This window comes from Oryctolagus cuniculus, chromosome 7 (assembly GCF_964237555.1).
Source record: "Oryctolagus cuniculus chromosome 7, mOryCun1.1, whole genome shotgun sequence".
In the NCBI taxonomy this organism is placed as follows: Eukaryota; Metazoa; Chordata; class Mammalia; order Lagomorpha; family Leporidae; genus Oryctolagus; species Oryctolagus cuniculus.
This window is the reverse complement of record NC_091438.1, coordinates 93,965,278-93,988,242: the sequence shown is the minus strand read 5'-3', so window position 1 is coordinate 93,988,242 and position 22,965 is coordinate 93,965,278. Positions and strand designations below refer to the sequence as shown.

At 42.1% G+C, this 22,965-nt stretch overlaps 1 protein-coding gene across 3 annotated transcripts in view; it reads left to right on the top strand.

The window, feature by feature from the left end:
- Positions 1-22,965, top strand: part of MIGA1 (mitoguardin 1) — a 106,450-nt gene that overhangs the window by 51,323 nt on the left and 32,162 nt on the right. For all 3 annotated transcript variants that reach the window (XM_008265037.4, XM_017346160.3, XM_051857579.2), the window contains exon 8: positions 22,765-22,865. In XM_008265037.4, the coding sequence (XP_008263259.1) occupies positions 22,765-22,865 (101 nt within the window). The remainder of the gene's footprint in view (positions 1-22,764; positions 22,866-22,965) is intronic.

Here is a 22,965-nt window from a genome sequence, read left to right as displayed (position 1 = left end):
TTCACTATTTTCTCTGTTCACCAGCCAAACTGGGTAGTCTCTTTCAGAACTGAAATTTTTCACTCAGGTTTTAGTTGTGGAATCAGCAGCAGACTTTTAGTAAATTTTCCTTGTTGTTTTGTTTTGTTTTCCATTCTCCTGCTGTTGCTGTTCTTTATGTTATTCAACATGCTTGGAACTTTTTCTGTAAAATACAACTTCATTTAGATCTATTTCGGACATGCGTTCGTGGCCACCTTTAAGCCAAAGGAAACCTCTCTTCTCTTTTTCTGTTCCTTCATCATAGTGTTTGCTGGGCTTTGGGGAACCAGTTAAATACTCATCTATTTCTCTGGGCCCTAAATAAATTGAGAACATAAAAGAGCCTTTTTTTTTTTTTTTCACTTTTTGAAACTACAAACTAGTATTAATTTTATTTTGAGCATTTTTCAAATTGGATTGACCAGTGTGGTAAGGCTTCCTCCAACTTCTGCCTTTCTCTCTAAAAAATTCCCTAGAGAAGAGCTGGAAATGTAGGCAGATTCCTAGCACACTTACCCCAGCCAGCTGCTTCGGGATTCCCTGCCTGCCTTGCAGTCCCTGCTGTCACTGTGTCCAGCTCAGGAGAGGGAGATCCAGAACACAAGTGGTAGGTTTGCACACCAGATCTTTTCTCCAGAAGGTCTGAGAGGAAGAGAAAGCTAGTGCAACACCAGAAAGCATGCAGTGCACAGTGACTCTATCTTGTTTTCTTCTACCTACTTAATGGAGCGAATGAAGATGTGAAGGAAATGGCTTGAAGTGTAAAGCAAGTACAGATTTTTTGAGAATGGAGTGTAAGTCTCCTGTGAAATAGGAAGCTGAGGGAAGTTGACTGGTTTTCTTAATGGCACTGATTTTTTTGTCAGCACTTTTTAATTATTTATGTATGTACTTAGTTTTTGAAGATTTATTTATTTATTTGAAAAGAAGAGTGAAAGAGAGAGGTCTTCTGTCTGCTGGTTCACTCTCCAAATGCCAGAAACAGCCTGGGCTAAGCCAAGCTGAAGCCAGGAGCCAGGAGCTCCATCCAGGTCCACATGGGTGGCAGGAACCCAAGTATTTGGGCCATCATGTGCTACCTTCCTGGTGCGTTAGCAGGAAGCTGGATTGGAAGCACAGAATAGCTGGGACTCAAACCAGACACTTCAATAAGGGATGTGGGTGTCTCAAGCAGTGACATTACCTGCTGTGCCACAATACCTGCCCCTATTTATATACAATCTGTTTTTTTAAAGCTTTATTGTATTTATTTAAAAGGCACAGTTACAGAGAAGGAGAGACAGAGAATCTTTATCTGCTGGCTCACTCCTCAACTGGCCGCAATGGCCAGAGTTGGGTCAGGCTGAAGCCAGGAGCCAGGAGGTTCTTGTGGCTCTCCTTTGTGGGTGAACTTTTATTTGTTAAATGGAAATTTAACAAAAACTAATTTCTTTATGGAATATGAGGAAAAGTACTGTATGGTGCATGTCTGTTTTCACTTAAGCTTCAAATCTGTCATTTCAGTGCTGCTGGCAGCAAGATTATTTCTTTATATAAAAGTTGGAGAAAAACTTTCTGGCGTATTTCTTTGTTTTTTCCTTTTCTCTGGAAAAAATGTCTTGGTAGTTTTTTTGTTCCTCATAAATTTTTCTTCTATACAAAGTGAGCAATCATAGATTATTTAGAATATATTCTAAAGTTTTATCAAGTGTTTCAGATTTTTAAACTAAAGAAGTATACTATTATATGTTAGTTGAACTTAACCTCTACTCTGCTTTTCTGTTTTTCCAGAGGTACTTATTTTGGTGTTTATCATAAACCTGTCCTTACAATCAGACAGATAAACTTCCATGAACCATTCTTGTGCATATTTCCTTGTGCACAATTACAGGTGCTCCTCTAGGACAGTTATTAAAATTATAATAATCCGGCCAGCACCGTGGCTTACTAGGCTAATCCTCCGCCTGGGAGACCAGGAGGAAGCACCTGGCTCTTGACTTCGGATCAGCGCAGCAGCCATTTGGGGGGTGAACCAACGGAAGGAAGACCTTTCAAATCTCTCTCTCTCAATAGTCTAACTCTGCCTGTCCAAAAAAAAATTATAATAATCCTTGAATGGGTTGCAGTCAGCATTAAGATACAAATATGTGTATATATACACACACACACACATTGTGCACATATATAAATATACATATATGTATATCCACGCATATATTTATTGTAGGAAGTGTGTTTTATTTATAAGTTCATGTATCTGTGTCTAGTGGGATTTAGAATGGATTTCTTGCTTTGGACCATAGATAAACAAGAATGACAACCACTAGGGGCCAACGCTGTGGTGCCGCAGGTAAAGCTGCCCCCTCGATGCCAGCATCCCATATGGGCAATGGTTTGTGTCTCAGCTGCTCCACTTCTGATCTAGCTCCCTGCTGATGCACTGGGAAGACAGCAGAAGATGGCCCAAGTTTTGGGCAGCTGCACCCACATGGGAGACCCAGATGAAGCCTCTGGCTCCTGGCTTTGGCCGGGCATAACCCTGACGGTTGTGGCCATTTGGGTAGTAAACCAGTGAATGGAAAACCTCTCTCTCTCTCTGCCTCATCTTCTCTGTAACTCTGCCTTTCAAATAAATAAATTTTTTTTTTAAAAAGAGAGAGAATGACAATCACTGCTATAGATGTGGAATTGATATATTGACAGTTAATTACGATAATATTTAGCCTGAGGTTATATGGTTGAGTTATTCTCTTTAGTATTGGTACCTAATTAAATACTCATTAGCAGTGGGGAAAAAAGGCAGTTCCTTTTTTTTAAACCTCATTTGGTTTAGAACCTCTCTGGTTGTGTCAAGATTTTTAATGTTTAAGCACATTTTTAAGCCTTTCTTTATGGTTTGTACTTTCTGTGTATTATTTAGAAAGTATAAAGACAATTCCTTTATATTTTCTTTGGAAAGTTTTAAAGCTTTGCTTTTCATATTTAGGTATTTAGTTTTGTGTTTTGTTTTGTTTTGTTTTGAAGATTTATTTTGATTATTTGAAAGAGTTACAGAGAGAGGGAGAGACAGAGAGACATCCTCCATCTGCACTCCCCACATGGCTACAGTGGCTGCGGCTGGGTCAGGCCGAAGCCAGGAGCCAGGAGCTTCTTCCAGGTTTCCCATATGCATGCAGCGGCCCAGGGTCTTGGGCCATTACCTGCCTGCTGCTTATCAGGCACATTAGCAGGGAGCTGAATTCCAAGTGGAGCAGCCAAGACTCAAACCACTGCCCAAATGGGGTGTCAGCATTGCAGGAGGTGGCTTTGCCTGCTATACTACAGCACCATTCCCTAGTGGTTGTCATTCTTGTTTGTCCATGATCCAAAGTAAGAAATGCATTTTGAATACTAGCAGACACAGATATATGAATATATAAATAAAACATACTTCATACAATAAATATATGCATAGATATACATATATATACTTATATAAGTGTGGAATGTGTGTGTGTATATATACATACACACATATTTGTATCTTAATGCTGGCTGCAACCCATTCAATGATTATTACAATTTTAATAACTGTCCTAGAGGAACTCCTGTAACGGTGTACAAGGAAACGTGTAAGTATTGTTCACAAAAGCCAGTGCTGTGGCACAGTGGGTTAACCCTCTGCCTGGGACGCTGGCATTCCATATGGGCGCCAGTTCTAGTCCCTGCTGCTCCTTTTCCAATCCAGCTCTCTGCTTTGGCCTGGGAAAGCAGTAGAAGATGGCCCAAGTCCTTGGGCCCCTGCACCCGCGTGGGAGACCTGGAGGAAGCTCCTGGCTCCTGGCTTCGGATCGGCACAGCTGCAGCCATTGCAGCCATTTGGGCAGTGAACCAGTGGAAGGAAGACTTTTCTCTCTGTCTCTCCCTCTCACTGTCTGTAACTCTACCTATCAAATAAATAAATAAAATATTTTTAAAAAATGGTTCACAGAAGTTTATCTGTCTATCTGAGTGTAAGGACAGGTTTACTGGGTCCCATGTGGGATGCTGGCATCACAGGTGGTGGCTTAACCACCACAACAGCAGCTTCCATTATTTTGTTTTCAGTATTAGCTTAGCTAGTTGCCCCAATACCTCTCGTTGAGTAACGTTCTCTTTTCTCACTGATTTGAAGTCCCTCTTTGTCATATGTCAAGTCTCTCCTTATATGTGTGTCTTTTCTGCACTCCCTATTTTGTTCTGTTGGTTTGTTTGTCCATTCCTGCTTTGGTTTCACAGTGTCTTAATTACTGTAGTTTTATATAGCTTTATAATAAATCTTGACACCTGGCAGGGTGAGTCTATTCACTGTGTTCTTTTTCAAGACTTGCCTTGACTATTCTTAGTTCTTTGCTTTTCCATTTGAAGTTTAGAACAGCTTGTCAAGTTTCATGGAAAAAATTGTTGGGATTTTTTTTTAAAAGATTTATTTATTTATTTGAAAATCAGTTACATAGATAGAGACAGAGAGGCAGAGAAAGAGAGGTCTTCCATCCGCTGGTTCACTCCCCAATTGGACGCAATGGCTGGAGCTGCGCCAGTCTGAAGCCAGCAGCCAGGAGTTTCTTCTGGGTCTCCCAAGCGGGTGCAGGGGCCCAAGGACTTGGGCCATCTTCTTCTGCTTTCCCAGGCCATAGCAGAGAGCTGGATCTGAAGTGGAGCATCCAGGTCTCGAACTGGCACCCATATGGGATGCTGGCACTGTAGGCAGTAGATTAACCTGCTACGCCACAGCACTGGCCCCAGGAATTTTTTATTATTACTTTACATTTATAAGCCAGCTATGGTGGAATTTACATTTTCGTTTTAGTAAACTCCCCATCTATGATCTGTGGGCATGGTATGGTTCTTTAGGTCTTCATGTATGTATGCCATCATGCTTTATAATTTTCCTCATAAAGGTCTTGCATATCTTTTTTTCCCTAGGTTCATTGTAGGTTCATGTCATTGTAAATGGTACTATGGTAAAATTCACATTTTCCAACTTTTTTTGCTTGTATCTAAAATGTTGAATTTTGTATTTGAATGTTTATAATGCTTGTGAACTCTTAATAGTTCTACCAGTAATTTGTCATCAGTTGTTTTGGAATTTTTATCTAGACAGCGTGTTTATTTTTCTTTCTTCCCAACTCTGTTCTTTCATGTTTTTCCTCCTTATCTTACTTCTCTGGGTAGGGTTTTTTTTTTAATTTTTTTAAAAGATTTTATTTATTTATTTGAGAGGTAGAGTTATAGATAGTGAGAGGTAGAGACAGAGAGAGAGGTCTTCCTTCCATTGGTTCACTCCCCAGATGGCCGCGTTGGCTGGAGCTGCGCCAATCCAAAACCAGGAGCCAGAAGCTTCTTCCAGGTCTCCCACGCGGGTGCAGGGGCCCAAGGACTTGGGTCATCTGCTGCTGCTTTCCCAGGCCTTAGCAGAGAGCTGGATCTGAAGAGGAGCAGCCAGGACTAGAACTGGCGCCCATATGTGATGCCGGCGCCTCAGGCAGAGGATTAACCTACTGCGCCACAGCGCTGGCCCCATCTGGGTAGGTTTTGATAGTCCTCTATTATTTATTTACTGAGAGTCAGAGAGAGAGAGAGCTGTCATCTGCTAATTTAATCCCCAAATGCCCACAACATCAGTGTCTGGGCCAGGCTGAAGCCAGGAGCCGAGAACTCTCCCCAGTTCTCCCACATGGGTGGCAGAGACCCAACTACTTGAACCATCACTGCTGCTTCCCAGGTCTGCATTCTCAGGAAGCTGGAATTGGGATCAGAACTAGGACTTGAACCCAGGTCCTGAGACATCGGATGTGGGCATCTTAACCAACATCTTAACCTCTAGGCCAAACACCCACCCTTTTTACCACTTTCTGCCTATGAAGACAGCTGTTTTAAAAAGAGGACTGTAAGTTAGCTGGCCCACTACACAGAATCAAAGACAATATTTTCATGGCCACAGCTTCCCAGTAAGGTAGGGAATGTTAGTGGCAGAGAGACAAACGGAGACTGCTAAGGCAAGTGCAGCTTACAGATTAGTTTTTAAGTATGTATTTAACTATTTATTGTCTGCCTTAAGTCTGATGAGATTCAGGTTAAATAAGAATGCCGTTCATGTCTTCAGGTTGCTTGTGGTCTGATCGGCCAATTAAGACTTTTCTGAGGCAATTAGTATGCAGTATAGATTAGTGTGTTTCTCAGTACAAAGCTGTTTCATGAGACCAGAGCTCAGCTCCTTCCACAAAGCAGAGACCTCTCTAACTTTTCCTCTCTACCTCCATTCTTCCCTGTACCTCACAACTGAAGATAACCTGTTTAAAGAGGTTAAGATAAGAACTTCAAAGTAAACAAATGTAGTTTGGGACATGGGGGTTAATTCTTTTGATTATCTGTTACTGTTTTTTCCTGAAATATCTGAGTACCTATGAAATTCATTTGGAGACCCAATTATCATTGGCATCAGATAAGATGATATATACAGTAGTGTTTTTCTACATGACTGTGTTATTTTCCCTTAAGTAATCCTCTAGAATTTGAAAAGTGACTATAAATGGGTTGTAGATTCACCAGTGTTCATTTTATTATTTTGGTTAAATTACACCTAGGCTATACATGTAATTTATATATATAATATTTAATAAAAGTATTTGTCTTGTACAGAAAACACAAATTTGTATTGTCTAAATTATTTTTTCAGAAATTGGACTTTAGTTAGTTGTAACAACTAATGAGAGATTGGTTGAATATGGGATTAAAACCTAGCATCAAATGGGGTGCACAGTTGGCAAAAGCAGTTAAAACATCTTGTAATAAGCCGGCGCCGTGGCTCACTAGGCTAATCCTCTGCCTCACGGCGCCAGCACACCGGGTTCTAGTCCCAGTCGGGGCACCGGATTCTGTCCCGGTTGCCCTTCTTCCAGGCCAGCTCTCTGCTGTGGCCAGGGAGTGCAGTGGAGGATGGCCCAAGTTCTTGGGCCCTGCACCCCATGGGAGCCCAGGAGAAGCACCTGGTTCCTGCCTTCAGATCAGCGCGGTGCGCCGGGCCACAGCACGCCGGCCGCGGTGGCCATTGGAGGGTGAACCAACGGCAAAGGAAGACCTTTCTCTCTGTCCCTCTCTCTCACTGTCCACTCTGCCTGTCAAAAAAAAAATAAATAAATAAAATAAAAACATCTTGTAATAGAGTATCTGGGTGTGAGTACTAGCTCCACTCTTTTTTTTTTTTTGGAAAGTGAAATAGCAAGGTTTATTAGAGAAGGGACATCCGTAAGGACGGATGGGCACCTCTCCAGACAGGACCTGAGAAAGTGCCCAGTCGCTCGGAATGGGGTGGGGGGGGAGTGGCGAGGTTACATGGTTGAGTAGAGAGATTACACCTGGCCAGGCCAGGCAGGCAGCTCAGCAGAGAGGCAGAGGGCTGAGTGCGCAGTCCGGTTGAGGCTGGGGGTTTTTAAGGAGATGGGTCTTGCTTCCCCACCTCTGCTCCTCTTGGAACAAAGGGCTTTTTGGATGTAAATAGAAAAACTTCTATCTGACCCCCCCCCCCCCCCCCCGGAAGCCTAGCTGGCGCCATCCTGAGTTTAGAGGTTTAGAGGAAGGGTGAGCAAGACCCCCTGGAGAAGGGGGATCTGGAGCAGGGTGTTTGAAATGCAGATACTGGGCTGCATCTGGGAGATTGTGGAAGATTTGTCAGGCAGAAGGGGCGGGGGATCTCCACCTGGTAGGTTATCAGGTAGAAGGGGGCAGGGCAGGATGCGAATACCTGGCTGCCCCTGAAACATTGTCAGGATGAGTTTGAGATGTAGACGCATATGCTGGACATATGGCCTGCCACACACACATAATCTCATATCTAACTTTCCTACCTAACATTCCCCCCTCAAGAGGCAATACCCAAAATTCTTCTTTGGGATTATGGGTGGAGTTCTGTTTTCTGTAACTTCGAAGCTGGCATGTGGGCGTCGAGGGCGATTTGGGTATTTCCTCTTGCTATCTGTCTTATGGTGTGCGACAGTGGCCTTGGAAAGACTGTCCTACTCGGTCCAGAGGGCTGCTCAGGTCATCCAATGGAATGGGCTGGAAGCCTTGTCTGACAACCATTTGGAGTTTGACAGCTTTTAGTCTGTTAGAGACAAAACAAACAATGGCATTAAAAACACACAGTCCAAAGAGAAGCAGTAAGATTACAGAAGTTATTGGGCCAAGGAGAGGAAATAGCGAGGATTTCCATGACCAGATGTCAGGCCAGAAATCCCAGCCCTGCATGGCCTGGTCCTGGTAGCTCCACTCTTGACTCCAGCTTCCTGCTAACAAGCACTCTGGCAGGCAGCACGTGATGGCTCAAGTAGTGAGTCCCTGCCAATTGTGTAGGAGACCTGGATTGAGTGACTTCTGCATGCCTGGCTTTGGCATCAGTTGCAGATGTTTGGGGAGTGAACCAGCATATGAGAGATCTCTCTCTCTCTCTGCCTTGCAAATAAATAAAAATTTAAAAAAAAAAGCCCTGGGTTAACAACAAGATTTGACATACTTTAGGAGATTTCCTTTATCATCCTAAGTATATGGGGTATGTGTTATATATCTGTTTATGTTGTGGGGTTTATGTCTACATGTTTTGGTAGCTTGTTTCAGTAACAATACGTTTGGGAATTAAGATGATTATTTACTCATTTTGGTCAAGCTATTTAGTGAATTTAATACCAGTTTAAAAATAAAGCTGATTAACAAAAGATGGAGCTTGCTGACAGTTACTTGGGGGACATTATTTAGTTGATATGGTTTATGCAAATAAAGTTAAGCTGATTACTCTTTAATTAGTTTCCTTCTAAAATTAAGTCGGCTTTATATTTTGTGTGCTTACGTTTTCTAAAAAGAGCAGTATGTATTTGCAATAGTAGTATTAGCAGACAACTCTGAAGCCATAAGTTTGATAAATGTTGCTTTTTTGGCTGAAGCAAAGGACTTTGAAAATTCTTTTATACTGATGTGTAGGAATAAATTTAGCTCTTAAAAACAAACCAGGAATTTTTGTAGCTCTAAAACATTGCTTTACATATTTCAGATATGTGTTTATGTCCCTTCATAATCTATTTTTTGAGCAGAATGAACTCACAGAATCTTAGATCTGGAATATTTGTCTTGCAAACATTTAATTTTCTTGTCCATATCAAGGATGGTATAAGACGCTAAGGAGAAAAAGGTGAAGATTTCACCACTGCTTTTAGGCAATGTGGAGTATAGTTTTGGAGAAAGATCTAAAAAATTAGCACAGAGGAGTAATAAGTACATGATAGGATTAGGAGCGTGTTTATGAAGTGCAGTGGAAACACCCAAGAAAATCATGATTATTCATGCGGGAGTTAAAGGGCAGGTTTCACCAAAGGAATGACTGTTGCTTAAAGATCAGCCCACCAGGAAGAACTTTTCATGCCGTGTAATATGGATCCAGGTGCGGAGTAGAGCCTGTTTAGGGAACTGCGAGTCAATCTGCTGTGCTTTGGGAACATAGAAAAAGTAGGAGAGAGGTGGGAGATGAATTGTAAAGGTCCTTGCTTTGTACCTTTAGGCAAAAGAAAGCTTCTGAAGATTATAAGAAGTCCAAATCAAGTTTATATATTTGAAGGCGATTATGAAAGGGTGACTAACAGAGTTTAAATATTTTATCTTTCTTTCATATTGCTCCATTATGCATAGGATTTTATTGAGTCCTGGAGACATTCTCTAAGAGAAAATTAAGGATTTTTCCATCCTAATACTGACTGCACAAATTCCCTGGCAGCAAATAGGAAAAGCTGTCAAGTGGGACCTCCTCTCCACTAGAGAGAGATTACTCTTCTGTTTTGGTAAGTAGCCAGACAGAACATTTAGAAATGTTGAATGAGCTAGGCAGCAAGAGGGGATAGTGCAGCCTCTATCATTTGGCCCACGTTTGATGTTCTGAGACCTGTGTTCTTCCTGTCCTGCAGAATCACTGTGGTCAGAGGATAAACTCCCCGAGGGCTTATTTTTAGGGAGTGATATGAGTTGCAGGCTTAAGTTGTGTACTCAGACCTCTAAATATTGAGAGTACAGTTGCACAACATGGGAGAAATTTGGCTTAGTAATCTCCCATGCATTAAGGCTCATAATCAAAATTTCACAGTTTGCTTCTTGTTACATTTAATGTTCTTGAATGTTGACGGAATTTAATAATGCCACACAGTGAAGCCTAACTGCAGGTAATTTGTGCAAGTCATACCAGGTTCAGGGAAGACAGATTGCTGGAGGGGCAGGCGTGGCCTGACAGGTTAATGCTGTGACTTGGCAGGGCCACATTCTATATTGGAGGGCCCGGTTTGAATCCCACCTCCGCCTTTCCTTTTGATCTAGCTTCCTGCTAATGCACCTGGGAGACAACAGATAGTGGCCCACGTGTTTCAGTCCCTGCCACCCACGTGGGAGACCTTGATAGAGTTCCAGGCTTCTGACCTCTTTGGCCTGGCCCAGTCCTGTCTGTTATAGGCATTTGGGGAGTGAACCAGCAGTTGGAAGATTTCTCTCCTGGTGTCTCCCCCCTGTCTCTGTAACTCTGCCTTTCAAAAATAAATAAATAGAGGCTGGTGCTGTGGCGCAGCGGGTTAACACCCTGGCCTGAAGCTCCAGCGTCCCATATGGGCGCTGGTTTGAGACCTGGCTGCTCCACTTCCTATCCAGCTCTCTGCTATGGCCTGGGAAAGCAGTGGAAGATGGCCCAAGTCCTTGGGCCCCTATACCCACATGGGATCCTGGCTTCGGTTTGGCACAGCTCTGGCCATTGCAGCCAATTGGGGAGTGAACCAGGGGATGGAAGACCTCTCTCTCTCTGCCTCTCCTTCTCTCTCTGTGTAACTCTTTCAAATAAATAAATAAAATCTACAAAAAATAAATAAAATAAATAAACCTTAAAAAACATTTAAAGGTTTATTTATTTTTGAAAGGCAGAATTACAGAGAGGCAGAGAGAGAGACAGACAGAGAGAGGGACAGAAGTTTTCTCTCCACTGGTTCACTCCCCAAATGGTCGTAATAGCCAGAGCTGGACCCATCTGAAGCCAGGTGCCAGGAGCTTCTTCCGGGTCTCTCACGTGGGTGCAGAGGCCCAAGGACTTGGGCCATCTTCCACTGCTTTCTCAGGCCATAGCAGAGAGCTGGATCAAAAATGGAGCAGCTGGGTCTCAAACCAGTGCCCATATGGGATGCTGGCACTGCAGATGACGGCTTTACCCACTATGCCACAAAGCTGACCCCTAAAAATGTTTTTAAAAGCTGTTACTTTGATACTGAAGAGACAAAGGCAAGCAACAGGAATTTCTTTTGTTTCTAAGACCCCAGCAATTTTTTATTTTTTTAAAAGATTTCCTTATTTGAAAGGCAGAGTGACAGAAGGAGACACACACACCCAGTATCCCATATGGGTGCTAATTCCTGTCCTAGCTACTCCACTTCTGATCCAGCTCCCTGCTAATGCACCTGGGGAAGCAGTGGATTACCTGGGCCCCTGCCAGCCGCTTGGGAGACTTGGAAGAAGCTCTATGCTATGCCACAATGCCAGCCTCTTGACTTAGATCTTGACAGCTTGGACTTCTGTGTCCAGTACTTCACTGGCCCTAAAAGGCCTTTGTGTGACTTAGGAAAAGATACATGTGAGCTTGTGGGGAAGGGCTTCTTCACTCTTGGAAAAAGGTCTCCTTCCCTCCAGGAATATATGGGATGTATTTCTGCTCCTAATGGTCATTGTTGCCAGGGCCTTGTGTGTAGTATTCAGAGGGACCAGTTGTACTTAGTAGCCCTACTAAAGTCTCTATAAATGCTGATTTAATTACTTCATACTCCACTTTGGGTTAATCCAGTCATTTCTTTCTTCTCCTAAAAAAGGGTAGAAAATGCTTTTACTCATCTGAAGTATGTGCCCTTCTTTCTTGTCAGCCTTCTGTTATTCAGCCTGAATTGGCAGTTGTATTTTCCAAGTTAGGAATGCCAGTTGTTACGTTGGCCAATTAGGGTATCTGAAAGTTTCAATAGATAGGCAAAGCCAGAGACAGCGTGGTGGATGCAAGTCTCCTGTTGGGTGAAGTCATAGTGGCAGGCTGTTTTTGTCCATGTGTTATCATTTTGCATAGTGAAGCTCGTTGAGTCCTAACACATCAAGGACTGATCAGTTCTCTTTCCTTTTGTTCAAGTGAATTTCATTGTTACTCCTTTCAATATCGAGGCACATTGAGGGAAAACTTAAGAAAATTCAAGCTATTTTTCTTTCACCTTTCAAAATTGTTGTTTCTGATTTTGGTTTCAAAATTTGTTCCTTCTCTCAAATAGTGCCTTAGAATTTTAAAACACATCAGGAAAAAAGAAAAATGCACAATGTGACTAGGCAGATAGTTATACAAAATACAGAACAGCAGTAGTTTTCTAGGCTCTTGATTACTTAAACAAATTATGTCATAATCTGGAAAATAGCTTATCTTGTCAACCGCATGAGCTTTTCCATTTTTAACAGAGCCATAGCAAGGACAAGGTTCCAAATCATACTTACATTGCTAAACACGCTCTGGAGAATAGCCGCTGACATAGAAGTCAGATGACACTGAGACATTTGGCAGACTTACCCTTCTTGCTGGTGTTACAAAAACTACAGTGGACAGCCTGGCGTTTAAAAAAGAGTGGCATCTTTGGAATCTCCTCTAGGATCTGCTGAGGTTAAAATAGACCCCTATCTTCTGAGCTACAGAAAATAGAATGTGCCTGGGGATGGGAAAAGTGAGAAGCAGAAAACCCACTTGGCTTGGCCTAAGGAAGTAGATCCAGGCCTGAAGTTCTAGCATCCAGCACTCAAATGTCTTCTAGTTTTTTTCTGTTTTAAGTTATTAAAGCAAATCCTGCTTTGGAGAAAAACTTAATATGTGAATTATGAGGTTGTGAAAGAAGAAAGAAAGCTCGAATCCAGTCGTATTTCTGGCCTAAAGTATGACAGTAGAATTAAAAGTAAACATTGTAGTTTCAGTGTTCTTCCGAAGAACAAAGAACACTGTTTACATTTGTGCATGAATATTTTTAAAGTTCTGGATGATTGAGACAGGTAAAAAATTACTTTACAGTTAATTATTTATTTTTTTTTGTTTATTTGAAAGACAAAGAAAGAGATAGAGACCTCTATCTGCTGGTTCATTCTCCAGATACTCACAACAGCTGGGACTGGACAAAGCAGCAGCCAGGAGCCAGGAATTCAGTCTGGGTCTTTCATGTGGGTGTCAAGGATCCATGTACTTGAGACATCATCTGCTGACTCTCAGGGTGTGCATTAGCAGGAAGCTCCAATTAGGACGAGGATTGGGACTTGAACCCAGGCACTCCCATGTGGGATGCAGAGATCGCAAGTGATGTCTTAACTGCTGTGCCAAATGCTCACCCCAAAAAAATTTTTAAATTTTAGATTTAGTTATTTTAAAAAGTTAAAGAAAGGGGAGGGAGGAGCTACTTCAATTTGTGGTGCATTTTTGGATATTTCTAAGGCTTATTATCATTCATTAAGGGATATAAGCTATATATTGCAGATTTATAAGAAGGTATTATCAGTCTAATTAATTTAGGGCTGAGAATTAGGAACATGAGATATTTAACATGGCTATAAAAACAAGTTAAATTCGTATCACAGATAATATGATCCAAAGAAATATATGGCAAGCTCTTTAGAGATTTTCATGCCCTGTGGATGGTCAGTTTATAATAACAACAAATTTTAGTTTATATGAGCCAATATTTAAACGTTTATAATGTGTTCAGTACTCCTGAGAACTATAGTAACTGTCAGAGAAAGAAAAGGGGGGAAAGGCCCCCATTTAAGTTGCTTCAGTCCAGTTGGATAGAAAGATTGTCCTCTTTTACATGTTCAGACAATAGTTAAATAAAATGTATGTGGCTTATTAAGTACTACACACTAGTCTTTTGAGTGATATGAATGGCCAGCTTATAATTATAGAAACTCTTTTAGTCCTCACATAAGCCTGTGAGGTAGATTCCCATTTTATAAATAAATAACACAGAGGATCAGAGGAGGTAAGAAACTTGCCCAGGGTTACACAGCTAATAATCTGTGGAATCAGAATTTGAATTCAGCCACATGACCCATGATTTTAACATGTGCTCTGCTGCTTTTCAGAAAAAAAGCAAATTACATAATTTTGGAGGATGACTGTAGGAGATCATAATTGAACTGAATGTTAGGTGAAGGGTGGGGACAAGGGAGCAGGGGAGTAGTACATACCTTGAAGGAACAAGAGGTTTGAGTAAAGAATGCATGTGTGAATACGTAATAATGTAGTGAAAATTATTTTGTGCACATTGTACACAAAGTACTATGCCTCCACAAATCTTTGATTTAATCCTTAAAACAGCTCTATGAAGTCAGTATCCTCAGTTTATCTAGATAATATGTAGCAAATCTATGATCCGGATCTGCATGTTGGCCAACTGGCTCCAAAGCGCGATCTTTTACCCATTGCATTACAGTGTGACAGGTCGGAGTGTGGTGAATATACTGTCCCCTCAGTTAGAGCCAAGGAGTTTTGAAGTAATTAATGACAATTAACTCTGGCTAGGTAAGGACGATCAGAGACCATGGAGAGCTCTGAAAACCAGCTGAAGAGCCATCTGATTGAAAAGTAACTTCTTTTGTTCTGGTTATAATAAAGCATTCATTGGACACAACAGGCTAGTCTTGTGTAGCAAGCACATAGTTAAAATACTTTGTGAAGGCACTTAGCAGAATGCCTGGGCATATCATAGTCACTCAAAAGATGTGAGTTGAGAGACTGGCCTTGTGGTTAAGCCATTGTGTGCCTCACCAGCATCCCATATTGGAGTGCCTGTTTGAGTCCCGGCTGCTCCTCTTCTGATTTAGCTCTCTGCAAGTGTGTCTGGGAAGGCAGTAGATGATGGCCCAAGTGCCTGGGCCCTTGTCTCCCACATGGAAGACCTGGTTGAAGTTCCAGGCTCTGGCTTTAGCCTGGACCAGCCCTGGCTTTTGCAGCCATTTGGGAAGTGAACCAGTGGATAGAAGATATTTGTCTCTCTGTGTCTATCCCCACCTCCCTCTGTTACTCTTCCTTTCAAATAAATAAATAAATGTTTAAGAAAACTGTATTTAGAAATCTGAATTCAATCTGAATGGTCAAAAGAACTAGTAAGCTCTTTGTACTGTCCATAAGATGAAAAAGAAATGCTTGGAGCCAGTGCTGAGGCGTAATAGGCTAATCCTCCACCTGCAGCACTGGCATCTGATATCGGCATCAGTTCAAATCCTGGCTGCTCCAGTTCCCATCCAGCTCCTTTCTTATGGCCTGGGAAGGCATTGGGATGGCCCAAATGCTTGGGGCCTTGCACCCACATGGGAGACCTGGAGGAACCTCCTAGCTCCTGGCTCCAGATTGGCTCACCTCCAGCTGTTGCAGCCATTTAGGGAGTGAACCAGAGGATGGAAGAACTCTCTGTCTCTCCTTCTCTGTCTCTGTAACCATGCCTCTCAAATAAATAAATAAATCTTAAAAAAAAAAAAAAAAGAAATGCTGTAATGGCTCTGTCCAAGAGAAATACAATGTGAGGCACAAATGTAATTTAAAAATTTTTAGTAACCATATTAAAAGCTAAAAAGAAACATGAAATTAACATTAATGATATATTTTCTTAAGCTCATATTAGTGACATATCCTATATTCTTGGTATTAAGTCTTCAAAATCCATTGTGTATTTTATATTTAATAGAACATCTCATTTCATGAGCCTAATAGACATGAGACCACTTTATTGTTTCTAGCATAGAATCTGGTATCAGATGACCCAGGTTTGAATCATGCCCTTCTCTTTCTTAAACTGTGTTATTTAAGATCAGTTACTTAACCTCTCTGTTCCATAGCTTACTGAACATTAAATGAGAAAACTTTTGGCAGACCTTGTGGTGCAGTGGGTTAAGCTGTTGTTTGGAATGCCCACATCCCACACTGGAGTACCTGATTCAAGTTTTAGCTACTCTGCTTCCAGTCCAGCTTCCTGCTAGTGCAGATAATCGTTCAAGTACTTGCGTTCCTGCCATCTACGTGGGAGACCAGGATGGAGTTCCCAGCTCCTGGCTTTGACCTGGCCCAGCCCTGGTCATTGCAGGAATTTGGGGAGTGAACCAGCTGATGGAATATCTCTGTCTCTCTCTGTCACCCTGCCTACCAAATAAGTAAATCTTTAAAAAAGAAATAAAATGAGAAGACTCATAGTATAATATATCAATCAGGAAGTAAAATTCATATCTAATAATAATTTACAGTTTCATTGCCAACATCGAAATACAGAAAGCACTAGTTGTCTTTCTTCTCTTTTCCCCTGCCCTTTTTTTTTTTTTCAAGATTTATTTATTTATTTGAAAGTCAGAGTTGCACAGAGTGAGAAGGAGAGGCAGAGAGAGAGAGAGAGAGAGGTGTTCCATCCCCTGGTTCACACCCCAATTGGCTGCAATGGCCAGAGCTGCGCTGATCCGAAGCCAGGAGCCAGGAGCTTCTTCTGGGTCTCCCCGTGGGTTCAGGGGCTCAAGGACTTGGGCCATCTTTTACTACTTTCTCAGGCCATAGCAGGGAGCTAGATAGGAAATGGAGCAGCCAGGTCTTGAACCGGCACCCATACGAGGTGCCGTTGCTTTGGGTCAGGGCTTTAACCTGCTGCGCCACAGCACCAGCCCCTCCCCTGCCTTTGAAGCTATAACTGAACCTGTTTTGTTCTCAGCCATTTGTGGTCAGGATATATAACCAATACTGTTTCCTTTTCTTTCCTTCTGTTTAAACCCTTAGAGGAAAGTGCATAAAGCAAGTGCCGTGACTTACCACACACTGTTGTATAACTGATGTAGACCAAAACATAAAACATTGCCAGCTCCCCCAGAAAGCCTCCTTGGACCCCCTCCACATCAGTGTCCTTTCTACCCACCCCCAGAACTAACCATATTCCTGATGCTTAGGTAATTGCTTTCTAGCTTTCTGTTAGGGTTTTATAAGTTTGTAGCCCTGATCATTGTAGGTTAGTTCTGCCTATTTCTTAATTATGTCTGAATGAGGTCATACATAGAGTTCATCACTCAGCATTGTGTTAGATTCCTCCATATGCTTAGATCAAGCAGCAGTTCATTCATTTCCATTGTTGTATAGTATTTCATTATATGAAGAATAGTATTTATAAAATAAAACAGTATTTCATTCAAACTGAATGTACTACAGTTTATGCATTCTACAGTAGGTGGACACTTTGTTTTTTGCCAGTTTGAGGTTATTATAAAAAGTGCTGTTAGGGGCTGGCATTGTGGCTCACTAGGCTAATCTTCCGCCTGTGGCGCCGGCACTCTGGGTTCTAGTCCTGGTTGGGGCACCGGATTCTGTCCCAGCTGCTCCTCTTCCAGTCCAGCTCTCTGCTGTGGCCTGGGAGTGCAGTGGAGGATGGCCCAAGTGCTTGGGCCCTGCACCCCATGGGAGACCAGGAGGAAGCACCTGGCTCCTGGCTTCAGATCGGTGCAGCACCGGCTGTAGCGGCCATTTGGGGGATGAACCAATGGAAGAAGACCTTTCTCTGTCTCCCTCTCTCACTGTCTAACTCTGCCTGTTGAAAATAAAAAAAAAAAAAAAGTGCTGTTAGGAACAATCTTATGCATATAAGCATACATTTCTTATACATATAAAACATACCCGAAAGTGAAATTTCTGGATCCTAGAGAATACAATCTTGAACTTCTGTGGCTAGTGCCAAACTTTCCACAGTGGTTCGCTCAGTTAATGTGTCCACACATCTCTCAGTTAATGTGTGTTTCCATTGCTGTACATACTTGACCAAAAAAAAAAAAAGGCCATTCCCTCCCCCCGCCCCCCATTTTAGTCATGTCAATGTGGTAGGTGTGTAATGATCTCTCATTTTGGCTTAAGAGAAATGTAGTAAAAAGTTTCTGAAAATATTGACTAAGATGAAGCCTTTGGTGTCAGATTTCCATTTTATCGTTTTATTGTCACAAATATGAATTGATACTTTTTGGAAAGAGTATTTTAAGTTTTAATTCGATGCATGAAAGCAGTCCATTTGGGATATTGCCCTAAATTCTTTCTTTATGCTTTTTTATTGGCTTATCTAAAAAACAGATGTATTATTTCTCTTCATAATTATTAAGCTGCCATTCCAGGAATAATAACAGTTATTGAAATAAGAAGTATGCTCTGTGGTTTATGGAGTTGGACTTAACGAGTAAATCTTTCTAGTTCCTCTGGAATTGAGCCATTTTCCTGTGCTAGTTCCTTTTTTTTTTGAATAAAGTACAACCATGGTAACTGATTTGGATGACTTTGAATGGCGGTTACTGTTGACTGAAGTAAAACAGACTTTAAACAGCTCATGGGTAATGTCTGAAAGGTAAAGTGACACAAGATAAATGTCTGTGTTCTACTCTGAAAATAGCAAAGGGCATATGGGACAAAGAGTTCATTGACTTATAATTTTAATTTTAGTTTAAGAATGCTGTGACATCCAGAAATTGTATTATGATTTTTCTTTTTGCACAAATAATACTAACAGTGGAAGATAATTAAGAAAAGAAATCTTTCCTTTTTTGAAGGCTGTAATTGCTGATTAAATTTTGTGAATTGGAACCGGCACTGTGGCATAGTGGGTAAGGCCATGCCTGCAGTGCCAGCATCCCATATGGGCCCCAGTTCCAGTACTGGCTATTCCACTTCTGATCTAGCTCTCTGCAATGGCCTGGGAAAGCAGTAGGAGATGGCCCAAGTCCTTGGGTGCCTGCACCCACATGGGAAACCCAGAAGAATCTCCTGGCTCCTGGCTTCTCATCAGCGCAGCTCCAGCTGTTGCGGCCATCTGGGGAGTGAACCAGCAGATGGAAGAACTCTTTCTCTCTCTCTCTCTCTCTCTCTCTCTCTGAAACTCTTTCAAATAAATAAATAAATGAAACTTTAAAAAATACATTTAAAAAATGTTTGTGAATTATCTTTGTATATGTATGTGCATTTTTTTAAAAGATTCATTTGAAAGAGTTACAGAGAGACAGAGGCAGAGGGAGAGAGAGGTCTTCCATCTGCTGGTTCACTCCCCAGATGGCCACAATGGCTGATCCAAAGCCAGGAGCCAGGAGCTTCTTCTGGGTCTCCCATATGGGTGCATGGGCCTGAGCATTTGGATCATCTTCTACTGCTTTCCCAGGCCGTAACAGAGAGCTGGGTCAGAAGTGAGGCAGCCGGGACTTGAACAGGTGCCCATATGGGATGCCAGTACTGCAGGCAGCAGCTTTACCTGCTATGCCACAGGGCCGGCCCCAGTATGTGCATTTTTTTTAAAAAGGATTATATGTTGGGTCTGGCACTATAGCCTATTGGGTAAAGCTGCTACCTGGAGTTCCGGCATCCCATATGGGCACCAATTCGAGTCCCAGCTGCTCCACTTCTGACCCAGCTCTGTGCCCTGGCCTGGGAATGCAATGGAAGATGGCCCAAGTCCTTGGGCCTCTGCACCCATGTGGGAGACCTGAAAGAAGATCCTGGTTCCTGGCTTTAGATCAGTGCAGCTGTGGCCATTGCATCCAATTGAGGAGTGAACCAGCAGGTGGAAGACATCTCTCTTTCTGCCTCTCCTTATCTCTCTGTATAACTCTTTCAAATAAATAAATAAATCTTTAAATAAAAAAATAAAGACTATGTGTGCAGAAAAGAGAATGATGGGACTTTTTTTTTGTATAATTGAATATCCCAAAATTCCAGTTTTGTAGCAATTTATAAGTATAAAAGTTTTGTTGTTTTCTTTTATGTGTGGATAGAAAAATGTAAAATTCTAAAATATTTTTGAAGTAGCCTTAGATTTTGTCCCATTAATACTCATTTAATTCTAGAAAGACCTTAAGCTGAAAAATGAGGTACATTTATTTATTTAACAATTTTTACTTATTTTTTTGAGAGGCAGAGACACAGAGTTCCCATCTCTTATTCACTCCTCAGTGCCTGCAGGGACCCTCCCTGGGACCAAAGATGAGAGCCAGAAACTCAGTCCAATTCTTCTACATGGGTGGCAGGAACCCAACTACTTGAGCCTTCATCTCTGCCTCTTGTGGTTTGCATTAGCAGGAAACTGGCAATGGAGCCAGAGCATGGGATTGAACTTGGTACTCCAGTGCGGGACGCAGGCGTCATAGGCCAAGTACCTGTCCCAGTTAGGTGCTTTTATTTATTTATTTTAAAAGATTTATTTATTTATTTATTTGAGAGAGGCAGAGACAGAGAGGGAAAAAGGAAGATCTTCCATCTGCTAGTTTGCTCCTCAAATGGCTACAATGGCTGGGACTGGACCAGGTGGAAGCCAGGAGCCTGAACTCCATCTGGGTCTCTCACACTGGTAGCAGGGTTCCAAGTGCTTCTGCTATCCTCTGCTGCTCTCCCCAGCACATTAGCAGGGAGCTGAATGAGAAGAGGAGCAGGCAGGACTCAAACCAAACTCTTGCTAATGTAGAGTGCTGGAGTCTTAGGCAGTGGCTTAACCCACTGCACCATAGCACTGGCCTCATTTTCATTTTTGATACTTAATAGGAATGATCTGTTACCAACCGAGCCTTATTCTCACTTCTATTTGGTTTAGAACATGGAATATAATTGGTTGTACAATTCTTTAGTTTAAACTAAACTATACTTCCTATATAGAATCACAAATTATGTTTCCTGATACTTATGAGATTTAAAAAGAATTTTACCAGTAAGATTTCTGGTAAAAGTAATGAGTTTTATTTAGGGGGAAATGATGGAATGGAAATTCAGATGAATAAAAAGCTAGGGAGATTTCTGGTTTCTTTTTATAGAGGATAAAGTGTCTGAAAAACAGTTTGAGAATGAAAATGAGAAAAATCTGTATTCTTTGTTTTTCATACTTTTGATAATTCTTGAAGTATACAGATTCCTACAGTGTAGTCACCTATGTAAGCAAGAATTTATTTGAAAATTTAATGTTAAATATAAAGATATTCACACCTCCATTCAGAATTCTGTGTATTGCCTGTCTTTGTGTGAACAGATTGATAATTTTGGAAGTATTTAAATGTTTTCAGCCCTTTAAAATCATTGGGGCAGTAATATGTATATTTGGCTCTCTAGTAAGCATACTAAGCATCAAGAACCTAGATCTGATCTTTTTTGGCTGTTCAGTTTTTTAAAGTACATTTTTTTTACAGGCAGAGTGGACAGTGAGAGAGAGAGAGAGAGAGAAAGGTCTTCCTTTTGCTGTTGGTTCACCCTCCAATGGCCCCCGCGGCAGGCGCGCTGCGGCCAGCGCACCGCGCTGGTCTGAAGGCAGGAGCCAGGTACTTATCCTGGTCTCCCATGGGGTGCAGGGCCCAAGTACTTGGGCCATCCTCCACTGCCTTCCAGGGCCACAGCAGAGAGCTGGCCTGGAAGAGGGGCAACCGGGACAGAATCCGGTGCCCCGACCGGGACTAGAACCTGGTGTGCTGGGGCCGCTAGGCGGAGGATTAGCCTAGTGAGCTGCCGCGCCGGCCTAAAGTACATTTTTTTTTTTTTTAAGATTTCTTTATTTGAAAGCAGAGTTACAGAGAGGGAGGGACAGAGATAGAAAGATCTGATTTACTCCCCAAGTGGCTGCAATGGCCTGGCTCAGCCAGGGGATTCATCCAGGTTTCCCACGTGGGTAGCAGGGCCCAAGCAGTTGGGCCATCTTCTGTTGCTTTTCCCAGGCCATTAGCAGGGAGCTGCATGGGAAGTGGAGCAGCTGGGACATGAACTGGCACTCATATGGGATGCCCACATTGCAGGCAGCAACTTTACCCACTTTGCCACAATTCTGGCCCCGAAAGTAGGTCTTAAAGCCTGAAGAACTCACAAACGTCTTCTGGAATTGCTCAAATTGATCAGCTCACTACGAGTGACTGTTCAGACATTTTATGAAAATAATTCACTGGATTTGAATGAACATTCCAGTTCTCCCAGTTTGGGCCAGACCAATCACAAATAAATTGCTGTCTTTCAAACTGGTTTTGGCATATATGTTAATTTTACCATGTGTAGTGGGTAAGCCAACTATACTTATTACATAAATATATGCAAAAGCCCTTTTCAGAATTACATGTGATCCTTTTTTGATTTAAGAAAATTATCTGCTTTATAATACTTTCTTCTCTGCATGGCAGGGTTTCAGGATCAAACAATGGATACTCTTTGAGAGTCTTGTAAGATTATATTCTGGCTGGCGCCGCGGCTCAATAGGCTAATTCTCTGCCTAGCGGCTCCGGCACACCGGGTTCTAGTCCCGGTCAGGGCGCCGGATTCTGTCCCGGTTACCCCTCTTCCAGGCCAGCTCTCTGCTGTGGCCCGGAAGTGAAGTGGAGGATGGCCCAAGTGCTTGGGCCCTGCACCCCATGGGAGACCAGGAGAAGCACCTGGCTCCTGCCTTCAGATCAGTGCAGCGCGCCGGCCGCAGCGGCCATTAGAGGGTGAACCAACAGCAAAGGAAGACCTTTCTCTCTCTCTCTCTCTCTGTCTCTCTCTCTCACTGTCCACTCTGCCTGTCAAAAAAAAAAAAAAAAGATTATATTCCATTGATTTATGTTGTTTTTCTTTTAGATCTAGTAGTCTAAATAAATACCAGGGAGAAAAAATACCTATAGAAAATAGCATATGGCAGAGACAAGGTGTATCAGTTTCTGAACTTTTCACTTTTTGCTTTTAAGATAAAGATACAGATGTCACAATGAAGGGGAACGTGGATGACTTTGGCCTGCGTGACACCTTGAGTATAGCATCAACTGATTCGTTTGCTTCAGCAGCCGAGGTAGGACATGTATGTTCCTAATGAGGGTTTCTTTGTTTGTTTGTTTGTTTGTTTTCATTTGGAGAGCATGGTTTTGCCACTGGGCTGTGATTTCGTTTCA